At 47.3% G+C, this 18497-nt stretch overlaps 2 protein-coding genes across 2 annotated transcripts; both read left to right on the forward strand.

Annotated features, from left to right (window-relative positions):
* Positions 1-10632: 10632 nt before the first annotated feature.
* Positions 10633-12932, forward strand: GDF9 (growth differentiation factor 9; the record flags this gene model as incomplete). The annotated part of the gene is made up of 2 exons (XM_084295222.1): positions 10633-11062; positions 11983-12932. 2 exons carry the CDS (start codon positions 10633-10635, stop codon positions 12930-12932), a joined length of 1380 nt encoding a protein of 459 aa, XP_084151348.1.
* Positions 12933-15713: 2781 nt separating this feature from the next.
* Positions 15714-16750, forward strand: UQCRQ (ubiquinol-cytochrome c reductase complex III subunit VII). The gene is made up of 2 exons (XM_084295296.1): positions 15714-15921; positions 16524-16750. The coding sequence occupies exons 1-2, from the start codon at positions 15768-15770 to the stop codon at positions 16616-16618; spliced, it is 249 nt and encodes an 82-aa protein (XP_084151422.1). The 5' UTR covers positions 15714-15767; the 3' UTR covers positions 16619-16750.
* The last annotated feature ends 1747 nt before the right edge of the window (positions 16751-18497 follow it).

Raw genomic sequence — 18497 nt, forward strand, 5'->3', positions numbered from 1 at the left:
TGCCACCTCAGACACCTTTGACTCAGATACCTCAGAAATACCGCAGAAGCATTTCTAAAGCCCATGGCACTTGCCATGCACCTTACTATGGATGTAAGTGTCCCCTTACAGGTGTTGGTAGCAGGACTTCCACACGCCCTCTACATTCTAGTGCTCAATTTATAGCAAAATAAGTTCAAATAATAAATTTAAAAGTACATATTTTGGTTTTGTGCCAAATAAAATGTTCCATTCCTCCACAAATTAAAGATTTAATTTTGAGGCATTGCGAGTATGCAAAGCCAACAAAGAACTGCCAATGTGTCAACCTTATCAGTGGCGTAACTGAGCAGTGCTTAGCCCGGCAAGGGCTGCAAAATGCACCTGAAGGCAGGGGACTTCTCTGGGTGGTGAGCTCCTCCTGAGGTCTCCTGGCAGCTAAAGCAGCAGAGGCCTGAGGATGGCACTCATACACCTAAGGGTCCTGCAGCTGAGTTGCCTTAGATCGACTTCTACAAAGTCTTCAGCAGCAGGGATGGGTGAAAGAGGAGGAGGGGGGAGGCACGGACAGGTGCAAACTGAACACTTGCCACCAGCAGAAAGACCGTGGTATGCCGGATTAGACAAAACCCCAAGCAGTATGTGCTCATCTGACCTTAGGCTGGAAGGGCCCTTGGATGTATAAATCCCCCAGCAATGTGGAACACGCGCCTGCTGCCGCTGCAGGGAATCGGTGCCGACGACCTCCCCTCAGACCCGACGGAACAGGCATTCCTGGCACCAGCCAGGCTGCTGTGGATTGAAATTCCCCATCAGCCTTGGAGATAGCAGGGAATATCGGCAATCTGAGACCCCAGGGCAGCACATCGCTGCTGTTCTGAACGTGCCAAAGCGGGGTGGGCGCCGCATTCAAGGCTTGTACAAATCTCCTCAATCGGACCCACTGGAACTGCAATCGTTTCCTTACAAGGTTTGGTGGTGTGAAGAACTGAGCGGGGCAGCTTGGAAAACTCAGATGCTGGTCACTTCTCAGGACAGCTTTGATAACGTCAGCAATATACAGGAAGCATTAAATCGCTTGGTTTCTGCAGTATCTGTTATGAAGCTGAGTCATTCCTGAGTCTTCAACATCCAGCCTTGTAGAAATGGCCTGTGATGCTTTAGATGCCAGAACATTCAGCTGTAGCAACAAATATCTAATGTGATGTGATTATCTCAAATACAGAACAGTAGAAATTCAGAAATTAATGGTGACTGTTCAGAGAAGTACAACAAATCGTCAGGTCATGCCCTTACATTTTATGGGCTCCAAGATTATTACAAAACTCAGCTCAAACTGTGTGCTTGCTATCTAAACCACTCGTTTTACAACACTTGGAAAGTTTGTTGACAATTTTGAAGTAAACAATTATTTGTACTTGTGTATTAATAGCTTTTTTTTTGTCCAGAAAATAAAAGACCCAAAAAAGCTGATTCATATTTTTAGCATACAAATCAACATGGAACATTTGCTTCAAAACAGGATTGAAATTGAAATTGTATTAGATAGAGATTCACTGTACAGTACAGTACATTATTACTCCTGGACAGATGAGTAGCAAAAAGCTGTTATTTTTGAATACTGATCATAATCCTCCCCTGCTAGTGAAACTTTCAGTCTGTACAACAGATGTAGGGACAGGTGCAGGAACGCCCATGATACAAGAAATAATCTTACATAGCTCCACGCAACGGAATGCTGCAGTGAGAATTAACTCCTAAAGAGGAGAGATGTCACTGTGCATTTGGGATGAAAAATAGACAGGTTTGTATATTCTAGAAAGGTCCCACGTGTATCAGCATTGCCTCGTGTTTCCTGCTGCAGGTACTTATTAAGACAAATGTTTATCCATTTGACTGGAATATTCCAGCTGGAGAGATGTCCACGGGTTTGGGGGTTAGGTTTTTTTCCTAGGGGGTGGAATTGTCAGATGAAGTTTCCCAGCTGTTTAAGGCAAGGCTCAGACTAACATATTGACTTCAAAAGGTAAAAAAAAATATGCTGATAATCCTTCTTTATGAAGCACTGGATCTTGTGGTGTAGAGTTCAGGCAAAATCTGGCAACAAACAACTGCACCAGATACCGGTTGTGATGTATCTGTGAAATCTGAATATTCTCAATTTGTGAACAAATTCAAATCCCTGAACAATCACTTTGCATAAATTCAGTCGAAATTTGACATATTAAACTTTGCATGCAGGCAACCCACATGCAAACTCGGGCAGCCTGGGCTTGTTTTGGCACAGAGGTCGGCACTCGGAATTAAGGGTGGCGAGGAAGAGCTGTAAGACAGGCAGGGGGACAAAGCAAGAGCCAAAGGAGAACTGGGGCTCTTCAGACAGAGAAGGACAAAATCTGAAAGACCAAGATACAAAATGGAATGTAACTAATAAAGACAAGTATTAAGATTTCTTGACTCAGCAATGAGGTAACGTTGCTAAACAGCTTACAGTCTATGTTTAAAGGTCCAAAACTGGTCGTTACTAAAAGCTAGTACACAGTACTAGAGCTCGGCCTGGAAAAGGGAAAGCTCAGCTTAGAAAGCTGAGTATGATGCAGGTCCTCAAACTGTCAGAGTGTGAAAGACTCGTCCCCAAGACATGTAACGGCCTGGTCAAAGCAGCCCCAGAACTGTCACTGGGCATCTCAGAAAAAAATACAAATGAAACGCCTGCTAAAGGAGGTGAGCTGGAAAGCTGGTGTGGAGGGGGACAGAGAGAAAGTGACTGGTTGGATTAACTCGGATTTGACTTCGTCTGCTGTTGACAAGTCTGCGTTTTCAATCTTTGTTAATTTACAGCTGCTTATTTACATGGATTATTTACATTTGTTCACTTTCCACGTTTCCATACGTTCATTGTATGAAGACTTTCCAAGTTCGAGCACTTTACATATTGCTGTGCTGCAGTTCGGAAGCATTTGGGCTTGGACCACTTCTTTCATTCCTACTGCTCTGTAGGCTGAGAGCTGCCAGGGGCAGCACCAGAGGTTCTGGGGGCGAGCAGAAGTTCACACAGATCCCCAAGCTAATGTAGCCCAGCAGCACGGGTCACTTTGTGTCCCAGCATGAGGAGCCAGAAGCACACGTGTCACCTCACAACCAACACCCCCCTGAACTTAGTTATCTTCTGGCAGGAAGGCCACGGCCGTATTGATGTAAGGATGGATGGCTCTGAGAGCACAGGCACTCTGTTAACTTCAAGTCACCTGAAGGCTTGGTTGTCAGACTATGGAATATTTAAATACATTTATTCACGTCTTAAAATGTGTGTAGTCTGACACAAAAACATAAATTCCCACTGTAACTCTTCAAAAAGTTTCTTCAAGGCCCTCTGAAGTAAAAGGCACCTTCACTTTGATTTCAGTGTTTTGAATCAGACCTAAACCAGACCCAAAGAAACGGGCAGAAAATACCCAAATGCAATTCATCTTCTGCATGCCCTTGAGAAAAATACAACCCTCTTTTAAAGCACGCTTACATTTGCCTCTCTTGTCTGAGTGGGCAAAGCAGCCAGCTCCAGAGCCGGCCTCGTGCTGGGCCAGCACTCCCAGTGCCAGCTGGAAACCTGGATCTCCTCCGCGTACCTGCACAAATGGTGCCTGGCATCCCCGTGCCAAAAGATGAAGGTGCAGGGAACAGGAATTGAAACGTGTTTTTTAAAGACTGAATAAAGTTACGAGACATCATTGATGGCAGGTTGGAACATATTTCTAACACAGCTTTTCCTTTGCAAACAACTTCTAAAGAAATTAAGACTTGATTTTAATAACCAAGATTAAGAAAACATCATAAGCAAAGAGGAACTAACTGTGATTAGTTCTTTTTTCCCCTCCTCTTTGCTTTTAGTCATCTGTATCAGAATTATGCATGTGTAAAGCTATTTTAAGAGAACAGTCGCAGAACTCCCATTGCACTTGTGCCTGCCCCACCCTGCAATTCCTTTTCAGCCCCGGTTTCACTGGGTTACACCAGCAGCCTCCTGGCAGGCCCTCACGCTGCACTCAGCCAGCACCAGTTTGCAGCTCCCAGTTGGCCTTGGCCAACTGGAACCAGCCACGAGGGTGACATGGGACAAAGGCAGGGGGTTCATCCCCTGGCACAGCCAGCCCAGCCACGGCTGGAAGCTCTTGGAGATTCCAGTAGGTTGAGGGCAATCTGCAGACACTGAAGTTACTAAAAATCAAAGCGTGTGCATTTTTTGGAGACTTATTAATGGGCTAGACTTGGGAAGGCTTTCAGAGGGAACAACAAAAGGCACAGCCCTGATGCAAATTCATGCAAAACAAAAATTAGTTCCCTTCTCCAAGGCGTGGGAAATGAACTTGTTCAGGGACGGATCAGAACGACCGAAAATAGGCAAGGCAGCATTTTCTCCCCTAAGCTTGTTCTTAGCACCAGAGGATTCATTTTACCCACTTTTTCCCCCAAGTCTGGATGAAGCAAGGAAGCAGGGTGCAAATTATCAGACCAAGTCAGAAGGAGGTAACGAGCACACTAAATTAAGCACCGAGCCAGCCGGGCAGACCCCTGGGTGGTGGCTGGGGGGCACCAAGGCTGCCCCTTTCCCCCCGGGCTGCCCCGTGCCCTTGGTGGATCCCAGCAGCGGGTCCCTGGCAGGCCGGCACAGCGCTGCCAGCAGCAATCTGCCCCTCTGCGTGTTGGGGCTTGCACCTTAGCGCTAAATAGAGCCAAAAGGAGGCAGAACCGGGGCGTACAAAGCCCTCCCAGGCAAATTCAGAAAAACCTGCATTTGCATTTTCTCTCGCCACTTGTAAATGGCTGGAAAATCTTCTGTGAGCCCCCCGCACGCGCTTGGAAATACTTTTCTCCCTCAGTCACCTCCCCGCCCCGTGTTCATTCATCTCGGATTTCTGTTTCCGAATACACGCCAAAATGTTCAAGTTTTAACTTCAATATTTTCCCATTAATTCCCAAACTTCGGCACATACCATTGGGAGATGCTCCTCCGTCCCAAACACATCACTCCGGGAGCATTTTGAGCACAGAGCGCTACGGCATGGAGCGAGGAACTGCTCTCCCCCAAACCACATCCACCTCTACCTGCCACTGCTTCAATCCCGGCACTGGGGGCTGCTGAGACGTCTCTTTCCGAGAGAAGAATCCTATTAGCAGGTCTCTGCACAACAGGAAAAGAAGGGTCCAGGCAATTCCTGCCCCCGTGATTTCTGCAGGAAATAATTACGCGGCTCAGGTCTTTAACAGAGAGATTTAGCAGCCTCCCGCTGACGGCAGCGCACACACGGCACATTGTTACACGCCACAGCTCCTTCAGCCCTGCGACCCCGCGTGCTGGAACCCCTGAAAGGATCCCTTTGGCCACCGAGACCACACCGCCTTCGAGAAAATCGCTTTTCAACCCCGGCTGTTCTCGGCAGCCCACGGGGCACCGAGGGTCCCCCCCCCCCATTGCCACCTACCTGGGGCAGGCTGCTCCCCTGCTGCCCCGCTCATCGCCCCCAGCCGGGCTGCGGGGTCCCGGGGGGGTCCCGGGGGGGTCCCGGGGGGGTCCCGGGTTTGGTCCCGGGGGTCCCGGCCGCAGCCCGAGCCCGGAGGAGCCGCAGCCGCGTCCCGGGGCGCGCTGGAGGCGGCGGCGGCCGCCGGGGGCTCCCGTGTCGGGGCAGGGGGGCAGAGCCCCGAGGCCACGCCTGGCAGCGGGGCCGAGCCCCGAAACCCCCCCGGGACTTGCTGCGGAGCCCAGAGGCGAGCCCAGAGCCTCCGGGGAGCCCCAGCTGGCAGCCGGCGCCTCCCGGGCTGTGTTATGGAAGGGCCGCGGGGGCTCCCCGGCTTCTGGGGTTGGCCTCTGAGGTTCCCTTCCCCTTCAGCTTCTGCTCGAAAATTTGCCAGGCAGGCAAATATCTCGGGAGGGGTAACTGGGACCAACCGACAGCACAGAGCCCCAGCTGAGCTCTCTGTTCCATGGATGTTGGAGATCTCAGCTGTCCACGCCAGGGCAAGAAGAACACCGAGTGAAGGTCCCAGCTCCTGGGTCTGTCAGAGGTTATTCTGAGTGGTTTTTTGCCTTCTCCTTTCTAAAAACAAGGAGGAGGGGAATAACTCCTGCACTCCTGTCTGCGTGTTTATGAAAAGCAGGAAAAAAAGCAGAGCTCACTGTAACCACGTATGTTTTTCACAAAAGCTTTCTGGACATCTTTAACACCTTACACATACCTGACTACGTCACGGTGGAGAGCCCCACATGACAGCAAAGCCAGGCTGTGGGACCTGACAAAGCCAGCAGCCACACCTCGCAGCTGCTTCCTTACCAGAGGATGCATTTTGAGCAGCCACACAATTTTGTGCAGAGCATGCAGCTGGGGAAGGCGGCATTCAGCTCGCAGGCCAGGTAAATGCTATTCCATCCAAGGGAAAAAGCAAGAGCATGGAGCCGAAAGGCAAGGAGGAGAAGGCAGCAAAAGCCATGCTTGATAGCAGCAACCCTCAGGCTGCATTAAATGCATTGTGCAAATAAGCCTTGGAGCCACGTTACGGATAAGCGTGCAGCTCCTGCCTGGAACAGAACCGCTGTGTGCGAACTAACAGCTGTTGGTTAACTTCAGATGGTTTGTTTCAATAAAAACTTAATTATATTAAAAGACTACTTCATTCAGCTACCACATGGTCTGTCATATTTATAAGGGTGCATACAAATCCCCCTAGCTCCTTTCCAAAGGCCCATGCACAGTGAGCTCCTAGGGGAGCTTTCAGTCCCTGCAGGCTGCGCACCCCAAGCCGTAACCCCTCTGGTCGGGCTGGGTGCCTACCGCACAGAGGGGGGGCAAGGGGAGGTGTCCTCTGATGGGGGGTCCCTCGGGAGCCTTGCACTGTGGTAGCTGCTCTGTGCAGCCATTGTTTCTTTGCAGACAATGAGCTCTCATTATTTTTTTAAAGAATATCTGATTACGAGGAGAAAGCTGCGGGTTTCCATGGGATATTTGCTTGGCAGGTGACATATCGTAGCACCACATATCTGCATCCCTCACCAATCGTCAGGTGGATGACAGAAACAGGGTGTGAAGGACTTGTAAACTAAACTCTCGACACAGAAGAGCTCTAGGAGAGCACTCCACAAGCACGTACATTCACTGCTGCAGAACTGAAGAGGTTTGACTGGGGTAAGACACGGGTACCAAACGGCCACCAGCAGCCTGAGCCGCTGGGTGAGGCCGCCAGGCTGCTCCGTGCTGGTCGTTTGTGTTCACAACAGGACGAGGAAAAACTTTTCTCACACTGCTGCCTGTTAAGTCACTAAATTCATGCACCAAATGAACCAGCTAACTGACTGCCCTGTCAAGAACATTTATTAATTCTCACAAGGCGCCCACAAGGTCACAGCCCCGGTGTTACACCACACGGTCAGCACGGCCGTGCCACCTCAGGCAGCTGGAAGGTAAAGCACAAAGTGGCAGCAGCAGGAACAGCATACACGAAAGCTGCATAACTAGTAGGAGAAATAGCCTGCGTTAAAAAAAAAGGGATTCATAAACTATCCATCAGAGCCTTGGTTTCCATAGATTTCACCTACATCCTCGGGTAGGTTTCACTTATTTTCCAGAGCTCCCTGGGAAGGCTGACCTCTCAGCCAGGAAACGGAGTCCTCTGTAGGGCAATTGTAAGTATGATAATGACTGGGAAAAACCTCATCCACCGTGGCTGTTAAAAACAGCTCAAATGGCAGGCACAGAGTGGCAAACAGAGCCCAAACTTCTGGCTAGCATCAACTTGAGGACTCACTGATGTTCTTGTCTAGGAAATAAAAATGGGAAGACTTGAGCAGAGGCTATAATCCGTAATTAAAAGAAATCTGTTTTATACTATAGTCACAACATCAGTGGTACATATTTTTTAGCCCTAATTCTGTTTTGTTGAACAATGACACGTATACACACACCAGCTCATTAAAATAATGTGTTTGATCTTTTTGGTTTATGGCAGGAAGAAGCGATTAGAAGTAACAGGAAACATTTCTTCCTTTTAAATTGTTAGAAATTGCTGCAGCTCACATCTGTACCGCAGACATGCAGCTCAGCGTTACCTCTGTACGGGTAGTTAGCTGAGCTTCTGCAACATCATTAACCGACCCTGCAGAGAGCACCTGATGCTTCTTGTATTTCAAAGCGCACTGAATCAGCTCGGTGAGCCAAAAGGAAAACACTTTGTTTATCAGGGCACAGCAGCTACACCTGTGATTAATGCTTTTGCTCCCTTGTGGTAAGAAACAAATGTAATGATCTAGCTACAGGGTAAAGCCACAAATTCTTCAGCTCAGTTTTATAGGAATTTAAAGATTGCTGCTAGTTTACGACAGTACAGACTGGGTACTCAGTGTTTCCCAAGGAAGAAAAAGGAAAAAGCAGTTTCTGCTGCAACAATCTAATGATTAATAACAGACTGAATACATGTTTCAGATATGTAAAACACAAGAACAACAAACAATAGCAATCTTAAAGAAATATCCTGAAACTGATCTCCTTGGACATTGTGTTTGACTAAACAAGAACCTTCAATACCTCCAGTGACCGTGCCCACCTGCCCACAGGTGTAAGGATGTGAAGCCTTCACTCACACATACCTGCGGTCTGTAGCACTTCAGGAATCCTGTCCAAGCGCTCAGAAACCTGAGTCCATTAAAACCCCCAGACACCAATTAACGCTACCCGTAACCCGAGGATGAGGGGCATCGGGCTGATGGCCCCCAGCAGCTCCCAGCCCTGGCCCCCAGAGCACCTTTAGATTTCTCCCTGTCATCGTGCTCCGTGAAGGTGCCTCTTCAATGAGGCATCAGTTCAAGTTGGATGCATTTGATTTTGCTCTCTGCTTCAACTTCCAGCAAAAGAGCTAATAAATCTGGATGAGTTTTATGATCAGGCCACTGAACTTTTCAGAAGAGCAGAATATCTCTGGTCAGAGCTAGGCTTAAATCCTCGGTTACAGATTTCTGTGACCTTTCACCTGTTTCATGAACTTCTCGGTTTACTTAAGTAAACATTTCTAAAGCTACATGTTCAAGAACTCTCTCTCCAATGCAGTGTATATATAAAAATATGCAAGATTATTTTGGCACCCACCACACATAATAATAGTGAAGGATTTGCTCCGCCTTTAGCGTTCAGAAGTACCACTCATGCCCTGCTGAGCCTTGAATTGTTCGAGATAGGCTTAGCTGTTCTCAGGTTGTCCAGTGATTTCAGTACAATAAAGCACACATTCACTTCTCCTTGGATTATTTTCCAATCATTTCAGCTCCCTGAATGGACTGCCCACAAGATGTGATAAGATCAGAATCAGCAAAGGAGAGAGCAGGAATGCACACGTGGTTTGTAGCAAGGAGCAGTGTCAGAAAGCAGCTTAAATTGTCATGGAACAGCAGAAACTGTTGTTACATGTCTGAACTTAACGTGAAGTGGGACTAATTCATATCCAGAAGGGAGCAGCAGATCAGCCTGTCTGCTTCAAGGATATGTTTTTAAAATGAACAAGGCACTGATAAACTTATCCAAAGCAGTTTAAACATAGCTGACCTTAGACGTGACGGTATCCCCCTCTTATCGTAATCAAAACAGCTTTAACGAACCTAACAAAAAGGCAATATTGTTTCAGAAGATAGATTGTTATCTGAATTCACCTTCCACTGCAAATCAAAGAATGCCAGACTGACATTTCTCTAAGTTAATTAAGCATTCTCTGAACAAGTACTCCTTAACTAAGCCTTGAGATGTGAAAGTCAGATTACGGGTGACATTTTACTAGATTACTGATAGCTTAGCTCTAAAAACAAATGCCATGAAAACACACTTTCTTATGCATTTTCCTGATTAAATAAAAGAAACCCCATCCCTTCAGTTATGTTGCATAACAGAAGCTCCCAATACTCCTGAAGCAACCAGTGTTACTCCAGGTAGAGTCTCCTGGAGCACACTCCAGACCGCTGGTACTGACTGAAAAAACCACTCTGCTTTTTTGCTTGCCTCAGCTAAGACTGGAGGTAAATGTGTGCTGGAAGGGGAGTGAGCCTGAGGGTACCACAGCCACAGTTACCCCCTCTCAGGTGGATGTTATCATCCACTGAGAAGCAAAACTTGAGAAATACATTAACAGCAAATGAAAACCAGTTTAACTCTTTTTTGTTATCTTATTATTACTGATTAAAATAATATTTATCATTTTAGATATACTTAGCGATGATAATTAGCATTATTACTGACATTTTCTTAACAGTTAACTCGCAAATATCAAAATTTGTGCAAATAACAGGCATCCAGTTAGACTGGCCAGTATTAGCTTGTCTCCCCGGCTCCCTCTGGAGGCTGATAAACGAACGCTCTTGTATTGCCATTTACCACGTGAGAAAGGTTTACGCTGAGAGTAAGGATTTTGCTTACAAAATGCTCTCATGTGCAGCGACTCTACCCTGAATGCAAACAAGCATATGGGCTCCGCAGCCAGCTGCAGGTCTTCCTCCTCGGTTTCTAATGAGAAAGAAACCTCCCTCCCATGCCACAGCTGCAACATATATAAGGGCTCATGCTCACAGACTCTTTTTTTCTTGAATATTTTAGTGGAGGTGTTTTTTTGGCTGCAGCCCTAAGAAGTATGGAGGGTACCTGGAGAATTTGTGTTTGTTTCTATTGCTATATTCACTGGCTTTCTTCTAGCATACAGTGTGCCCCCCGCTCCAGGGACAGTGCAGTATCTGACAGGATCTCTGGGTTATTGGTAGCTCCTGAGGATGCCACCAGTGAGCTAAACCCATTGTTGAGGCTGCCAAAAGGTGTGAGACGTGGATATGCCCTCCTGCCACCCCTTCTCAAGGTGCTGTCTGACCAGGGACGCCAGAGCTGGGAAAGCGAGGCCCCGAGGCTACAGCCAGACTCCAGAGCCCTCAGGTACATGAAGAGGCTCTATAAGATGTCTGCTACCAAGGAGGGAATCCCCAAGGCCAACAAAAGCCACCTCTATAACACTGTTCGACTCTTCACCCCGTGTTCGGAATGCAAGCACAGCCACAGGGACCTAATGACAGGTAGGTGTGCAGTGACCTGAACTTCAAAGGTTCAGCTGGTTGGGGTTTATTTTGGCATGTTCTATGCTTGCAGTATAGCAGAAAAATATCTTACTCTGTTAGAGTTGTTGCTGCTTTAATGCTGATGGCTCTTCTCTTAAACTGTGCAAGCTCTTTGTAATGTGCTTCTCTTTAAATGGCATTAGACAAAGACTTCCCCATAGTCTGGGAGCTGACACAGAAAAGGTACTGTGGTTAAGATCATATTGATGTTTCTGCCTAGCACGTTTTTCCTCTGGTTAGAGGAAATTTTATAATCAGCTCTAAACAACATAAGAAATCAAGGAAAAAGTGGCTAGGAAGGGCATTATGTTCCCTTCCAATGCCTATCGCACAACAACCCTGCTACAGGATGACTCTTTCTCCTTGCCTTGTGCTTTCCCTAGGAAAGAATCATAACCAAATGTGTGAAGAGTAGAACCCCTGCTAAAGCAGGGTCGGGTCTGAAAACTAGGGTGGCTGAGCACGTCACTGACTTTTTTTTAATGTGGTGTAGTCAGAGCAACAATCCTTGGCCTCTAATTCTACTTACGTGACTGGTGATGAGTTGTCTGAGTTTTCCTGACTTGGATTCCTCCACTGGGACAGCCAGATAACCTAGAACACAAACATCACGCTCATACACAGTAATAGCACTTTGAGGTTGAGGATTGGTTAAAAAGTATTCACTACAGAAAAAAATAAATCAATGTTTATGGCTAAAATTTCCTGGCATAGTATAGTCTACTGCTTTAAAAATATACTGTCAGTTAATTGCATGATTACGTATCCTAAATACAGCAATAGTTAAAGTAGTAGCCTGAATCTGAACCAACTTCAGTATGTATGTCTTCATGGCAAATTAAGGTACAGTAACTGCAAAATTTTGTTTCCCTTCTCAGGAGACCTTCACTCGGGGGATTTGCTCTTCAACTTGGATCGTGTTACTGCTCTAGAGCACTTACTCAAGTCTGTCTTGCTCTATTCATTTGACACATCTGTTCCCACTTCTTCCTTTACATGCATGTGCCACTTGTCTGTTAAGGAGCATGATTTTTCTAGCCAAGTATGTCCCAGTGTTTCTCACGCTGTAGCTTTTAGCCTGCACTTTGAAGTTAGAAAACGCAAGTGGGTGGAGATTGACGTGACTTCTTTTCTCCAGCCTCTAATTGCTACTAACAGGAGGAATATTCATATGGCTGTGAACTTCACTTGTCTGATGGGTGATCCACAACATGGCACTGAACAGGACAGTTATATTAATATGGCTCTGGTTCCCCCTTCTCTTCTCCTTTACTTAAATGATACCAGTGAGCAAGCTTATCACAGGTGGAACTCACTTAGACGTAGAAGGAAAAACCCAGTGCGGCCCAGGCAAAGGAGCAGTCTGCTGGCTGATATTATAGATGACGAAAGAAGAGAGAATCCGCAAGGTAAAAGGGCCCCTCGGCGTCGAAGAGATGAGAACCTGAACGAAGCTCCAGCAACTCCACCTTACAATTTGAGTGAATATTTCAAACAATTCCTGTTTCCTCAAAATGAGTGTGAGCTTCACAGCTTCCGTCTGAGTTTCAGCCAGCTAAAATGGGACAAATGGATAATAGCGCCACACAGATACAGCCCTCAGTATTGCAAAGGGGACTGCCCGAGGGTCGTGGGGCACCGTTATGGCTCTCCTGTGCATACGATGGTGCAGAACTTAATATATGAGAAATTGGACTCGTCTGTTCCGAAGCCCTCTTGTGTTCCTGCTGAGTACAGCCCACTGAGCGTGCTAACAATAGAGCCTGACGGCTCCATAGTCTACAAAGAATATGAAGATATGATAGCTACTAAGTGCACTTGTCGGTAGTGGGTGAATCCTAATTCATTTTACACTTAGCTTGGGTATTTTGAATTATCAGAATACCTGCAGCATTTGTCTAACAGCTCTTTAAAATCGGTCAGGATTTAGCATGCAATTAGTAGGTGTTTACATAATAGCACTTATTTTTGTAGCCACTCAACTTTTCTACAATGTGAAACTAAATGTAAATATCTTTTTATTGGAATAATCTTGCATTTAAAATATGAAAGATTTCAACTACCAGATGCCTATTTTAAGCTGTTTTGTTATAGATTAAAAAAAAAAAAAGGAAATAAATGCCTATCATGCATACCACTTAAGCTCAGTGCCTGCTAGTCTTCCTCAATATGTAATGTTGTAATGATATTTCTGGCAAGCCTCTAAGGAAAGAGGAAAGACTCTAATATTAAAAAAATTACTTTCTTGGTTTCTCACTCTTTTCCCTAACACATTTTTCTAATTCCCCTAGCAAGAAGACAACTGTTCCCTGCAGTTCTGTTTAAAAAAGAAAAGTTATCAGGCTGTCCCTTGCTTTTCTTCTGTCATGCTCCTCAAGCTTTCTCACCAATGGATGGTAAGAATTTAAAGAGAGATTAAAAAAAATAAATCACTGAACTATTTAAACACAAACATGCAACAGCTTACAGATATGCTATTGAGAAATCTTGATCTGTTTTTTAGCACAATATACAGGCTGGTCATGGTGTTAGGGTATGGGATTCTACATGTAAAACTATGCTGCCACATGCTTCTGAGATATGTGGAAATGTTCAACACTGTCATTTAAAGGCCTTTAGGAGGCTATTAAGTTAGTTTATTTAATGCTGGTAAAAGTCTAGTAGTCTGATATGAGGTGTGAAGATGTAGGGCCATAGCTTCATTTCCTCTCACAGTAAGAGTGTAGGTAACAGCACCTTAATTCTGTATGTTTTTAAACAAAAGCTTCACCAAGACTAACGTGTTTTCTCCTAGATTTTTCTACTTACAAGAATTTTGCTCAAAACACTTGTTTTGGTTTGGGGACCCATGCTAAGATGAGGCTCACACAAAAGACAGCTTTGATGTGGATTTTTAACAGAAGGATGTAGTGTAGCACTGTCTTGTGTGGTTTTTGTTTTTCTTTAAATTGCTAAGACTAGCCTTTAAAAAGGCTTCCAGATGTATTAATGCATAGAGTCCCTGACTTCCTACTGGACCGTAATGTTAAAGCCTGACCTGTGCAGTACCCAAGGGCTTGGGAACTGAGTCTGGCAGAGAAAGGCCTGAACCCAAGGGGCTGTGTGTGACTTCCCAGTGCTGTGACAGGACACGGGCAGTGCTTCCCCTCCTAGATGTGAACCAGTCGGTGCTGCTGTGGTGCTTCTGTGAGTGAGGAGTACGCCTTCTGGAGTACCCTGCGGAGGCACAACGCTGCCTGGTGAGCGGTCACATAACTTTCACCAAAAGAGGCCTCTGACTGGGGCTGCTACCTAAAAATAGTGCTTGCTTTGGCTCTGATCGGAGGTGCGGCTGGAAAACACCAAGAGCTCAAGGCAAAAACCTTGGTGTCAAACAAAATCCCAGCCCAGGTCAACATTGGGCTTGATTGGTGTAAAGAAGCTTCCCTGCCCAGTGAGCGTTGCTCCCACTACCCCCTTTCAAACTGGGGGAATTCAGCCTCACCAAATGCTTTTGTGTTTAAAACCATGTCCCTTCACATTATTATTTTGTCTCATTTATAAAACTGTGGCACCATCATTTAGTGTTCTTCATTGTGCCAGTGTCATTTGGTGTTTTTTATTGTGGTAATGTGTTTCTTTTTCCACGTGGTGTTTTGGGGAGGATTTACATCTGTGAGGGGATGCACTCACAGCCTTCACATTATTATTTTGTCTCATAAAATTGTGGTAACATTATTTATTTATTTATTTTACTGTGGCAACATCACTTAGTGTTGTTGTTTGTTTGTTTGTTTTTATAGTGGCAACATAATTTAGTGTTTTCCATGTGGCATTTTGGGGAAGATTTATATCTGTGAGGGGATGTGCTCACAGCCTTCATGTTATTATTCTGCCTCACTTATAAAATTGTGGCAATATCGTTTAGTGTTTGTTTGTTTGCTTTTTACTGTGCCAACATCACGCAGTGTTTTCCACGGGGCAGTTTGTGCAAGATTTAAATCCGTGAGGGGATGCGCGCACCGCCTTCACATTATTCTTTTGCCTCATTTATAAAATTGCGGCAAGATCGGTGATTTTTACTGTGTCAACATCATTTAACGTTTATTATTGTTGCAACATCGCTTGGTGTTGATTATCACAATGTCATTTGGTGTGTTTTTTTTTTTTTTACTGTGGCAACGTCACTTCGTGTTTTCATCGTGACAACGTCACTCGGTGTTTTTTTTACCTTTGTCTTTTTTTTTTTTTTTACCTTTTTTTTTTACTTTTACTTTTTTTTACTTCGTCTTTCTTACTTTACTTTTTTTACTTTACTTTTTGTCTGTCCTTACTTTTTTTTTTTTTACTTTTTTTTACTTTGTCTTTCTTTTTTATTTTTACTTTACTTTTTTTTTACTTTTTTTTTTTACTTTTTTTACTTTTTCTTTACTTTTTTTTTACTTTACTTTTTGTCTGTCTTTACTTTTTTTTTTTACTTTTTTTTTTTAACTTTTTTTTACTTTGTCTTTTTTTTTTTTACTCCACCCGGACATTTTGGGGGAGGACCGACACCCCCTTGAGGGGGGGGGGATCCTCCCGCGCAGCCGCCGCGTCGCCCGGAAGCGGAAGCGGCATCTCCGATGCCGCTTCCGCTTCCGGGCGGCGAGGCGGCCAAGGCGGCGGTCGCCAAGGTGACACCGCCATGGGCCGGCACTTCGGGAACCTGGCGCGGGTGCGGCACGTCGTCACCTACAGCCTGTCGCCCTTCGAGCAGCGAGCCTTCCCCAACGTGCTGTCGCACGGGCTGCCCAACGTGTGGCGGCGTTTCAGCTCGCAGGTCTTCAAGGTGGTGCCCCGTGAGTATGGGGGGGGCGCTGAGGGGGAGGGGGAGGCCTGAGGGGGGCTGGGGGGGATCAGGGGAAATGGGGGAGGTTGGGAGGGGAATTGGGGGGGAATGGGGGAGGCTGAGGGGGAAGGGGAGAGGGTGTGGGGGACTCAGGGGGGTTAAGGGGACAGGGGTAGGCTGTGGGGGGGAATGGGAGGGGCTGGAGGTGAAGGGGAGGGGGTGGGGGAGGCTGAGGGGGACTGGGGGAAATGGAGGAGGCTGGGAGGGGAATTGGGGGGGCTGGGGGAGGCCAGGAGAAGCTGGGGGGTAACGGGAGGGCCTGGAGGAGGTCGTAGGGATTGGGGGGGGAGGCTAAGGGAGAATGGGAGAGGCTGGGAGGGAATAGGGGGACTGGAGCAGGCTGAGGGGGACTGGGGGAGTCGGGGGGGAGGAATGGGAGGGACTGGGGGGGAATGGGGAGGATTGGGGGAGGCTGGAGGGGAAAGGGGGAGGCCAAGGGGGACTGGGGAAGGATGGGGGAACAGGGAGGGTTTGTACCAGGTGTCTCGTGAGCCAGCCTGGCGCAGCTTTGCCTCCCCCCTCGCCATCCTCAGCGCTCTCCTCTCTTTGCAGCCTTCGTGGGCGCCTACCTCCTGTATTCCTGGGGCATGCAGGAGTTCGAGAGGCTGAAGAGGAAGAACCCCGCCGACTACGAGAACGACAAGTAGCCAGCGCCACAAGGAGATGTCAGCGGAGATGTTAGCGCCGCGTTATCGGCGTCCTGTTGCTAAGCAAGTTCATGTGATTGGGATGACGGGGAGATAAAGTGCTGTCTAATAAACTTTAACTTTGTCTCATGACTGTGTGAAGCCCATGGCTTTGCGTGTTGAGATGAGTTGTATGAAATGGCTCTGGTTCACTCTGTACAAAGGGATGATCAGGTTAAAGTACCCTGTGCTCAAACTACTTTATTTTACTTTTTACTTTTTCCTTTCCTTTTTACTTTTTAATTTTTAGTCTACTTTTTACTTTACTTTCCAGCCTCTTTGCCTCCTGTTTCTTTGAGACACTTCCCAGTCTAGTTAGCGTAGCAAGGGCTGTGTTCAGCTCTCCTTGGTTAGAAATGACAGCTCGGGGTAAGCTCTTTGATCCCTTGATCTTTCCCTCCCCAGCCACTTTTTGCTTGAAATAGAATCGTTCCAGCCGTGATGCCCATGAGAAAACAAACAGCCCATCTGATACTGCCCAAAACTGCATGAGCTGGCTGACGGCTCGGAGCTGAGCGTGGACTCTGCCCCGCATACACCTACCTGGTTATCATCTTTATTAACGTTAATCGCACGATAAGCTGCCATTCTGCTGGCTGCTTAGTGTTAACGAGCCGAATTAGAAGCTTCTTCGTGGGAACTACAAGGAGAAAAAAAAAGATTATTTTGACACCTGAGGGTGATCTCAGGAGCTTTATTGCTACTGTTTGCTTTTAAATCTGTTCCTAGGAAATTCACCCCCTAGCATTAAGTGTGACACCCTTTGCTCTCCCCAGTCCAGACCGTTTGGCTCAGTTCTTTATCTTTTTTTTTTCCCTTAGTCTTGAGCTGATTGTCTCAAGCTCTTGCTGCAAGCAAAGTAACTCATTTATCTCCCTGTTGTGCTAGTCCCGTAGCTGGTACTGAGCATTTATCTTATCTGCAGAGGGAGAGTGACGTTCTCCGGGGGTAGGTGCTCCGCGGGCTCAGGGCTGAGCCGTCTGGGAATACAAAGATGCTCGGCCTCACTTCAGGAAGCTGGGGGCATGCAAATCGTGCAGTCAAATGCTTTATGGTTTTGTACTCGAGCACAGTCAGAGGCTGCCGTGCCCGGGAGTAGTACCAGTGCTCCCGCTGCACCACAAGCAGCCCGTGCTTCAAGCTGCTTTGGCTCAGCGGTGCTGTGCAGGCAGCCTGAGCAAGACGGGAGCATTGAACTGGCTGCAGCTGGGAGGTGGCAAAGATGTCCCGAGGCAGGCTCTGCTCACAGCTCTTATTTGCATCCTACTTAGCCCCAAAGAGCTCCAGCAGCCGCTTGTAGCCTAAATAACAGGACTCGTAGGCTTGGTACAGCCTCAGTACTTCCTCAATCCCTCTCCGGAACCCTAGAGGCTGCGCCGCTCCTCGCAGCCTCTGCGATGCGGTCTCTGCCCCCGTTCACAGACAGCTGACCTCTGGCCTCGCCGGCTGCCAGACTCCTGTAAACACCGTGGCACGTTCAGCCCCTGCCGCCGAGTTTACCCACGGCGCTGCAGCCCCGCGAGCACCGCAGGCAGCCCCGGGATGGGGGCTGCTCCCTGCCTGCTCCCACGGCTGCAACGCCTGTCGCAACCCCCCCGAGGTGGCCTCGGCCTGTGGGGCTCCAGCGCCAGCCCCGAGCTGCCCCCGGGTCCGGCCTGTGGGGCAGGGATGCAGAACCCGGCGTTTCCACACGCTGCCAGCAGCGATGGCTCCTGCCCACTGCGTGGCATCAGGGCGTTGGGCTCAGTGTTTGAAAGTTTCCCAATCTCATTTGTTTCTGTTCTCCCTCTGCTAAATGTTCAAGGGGGCCGTGGCTTCCTACTGGCAAATAGGAGACAGC

This window comes from Netta rufina, assembly GCF_964035555.1.
Source record: "Netta rufina genome assembly, chromosome: 14".
Taxonomy (NCBI): Eukaryota; Metazoa; Chordata; class Aves; order Anseriformes; family Anatidae; genus Netta; species Netta rufina.

Excerpts from the sequence above, each read along its gene's own strand:
- UQCRQ (XM_084295296.1), top strand. The coding sequence starts at position 15,768 with ATGGGCCGGCACTTCGGGAACCTGGCGCGGGTGCGGCACGTCGTCACC. Across the intron at positions 15,922-16,523 it reads GGTCTTCAAGGTGGTGCCCC|CCTTCGTGGGCGCCTACCTC; the intron begins GTGAGTATGGGG and ends CTCTCTTTGCAG.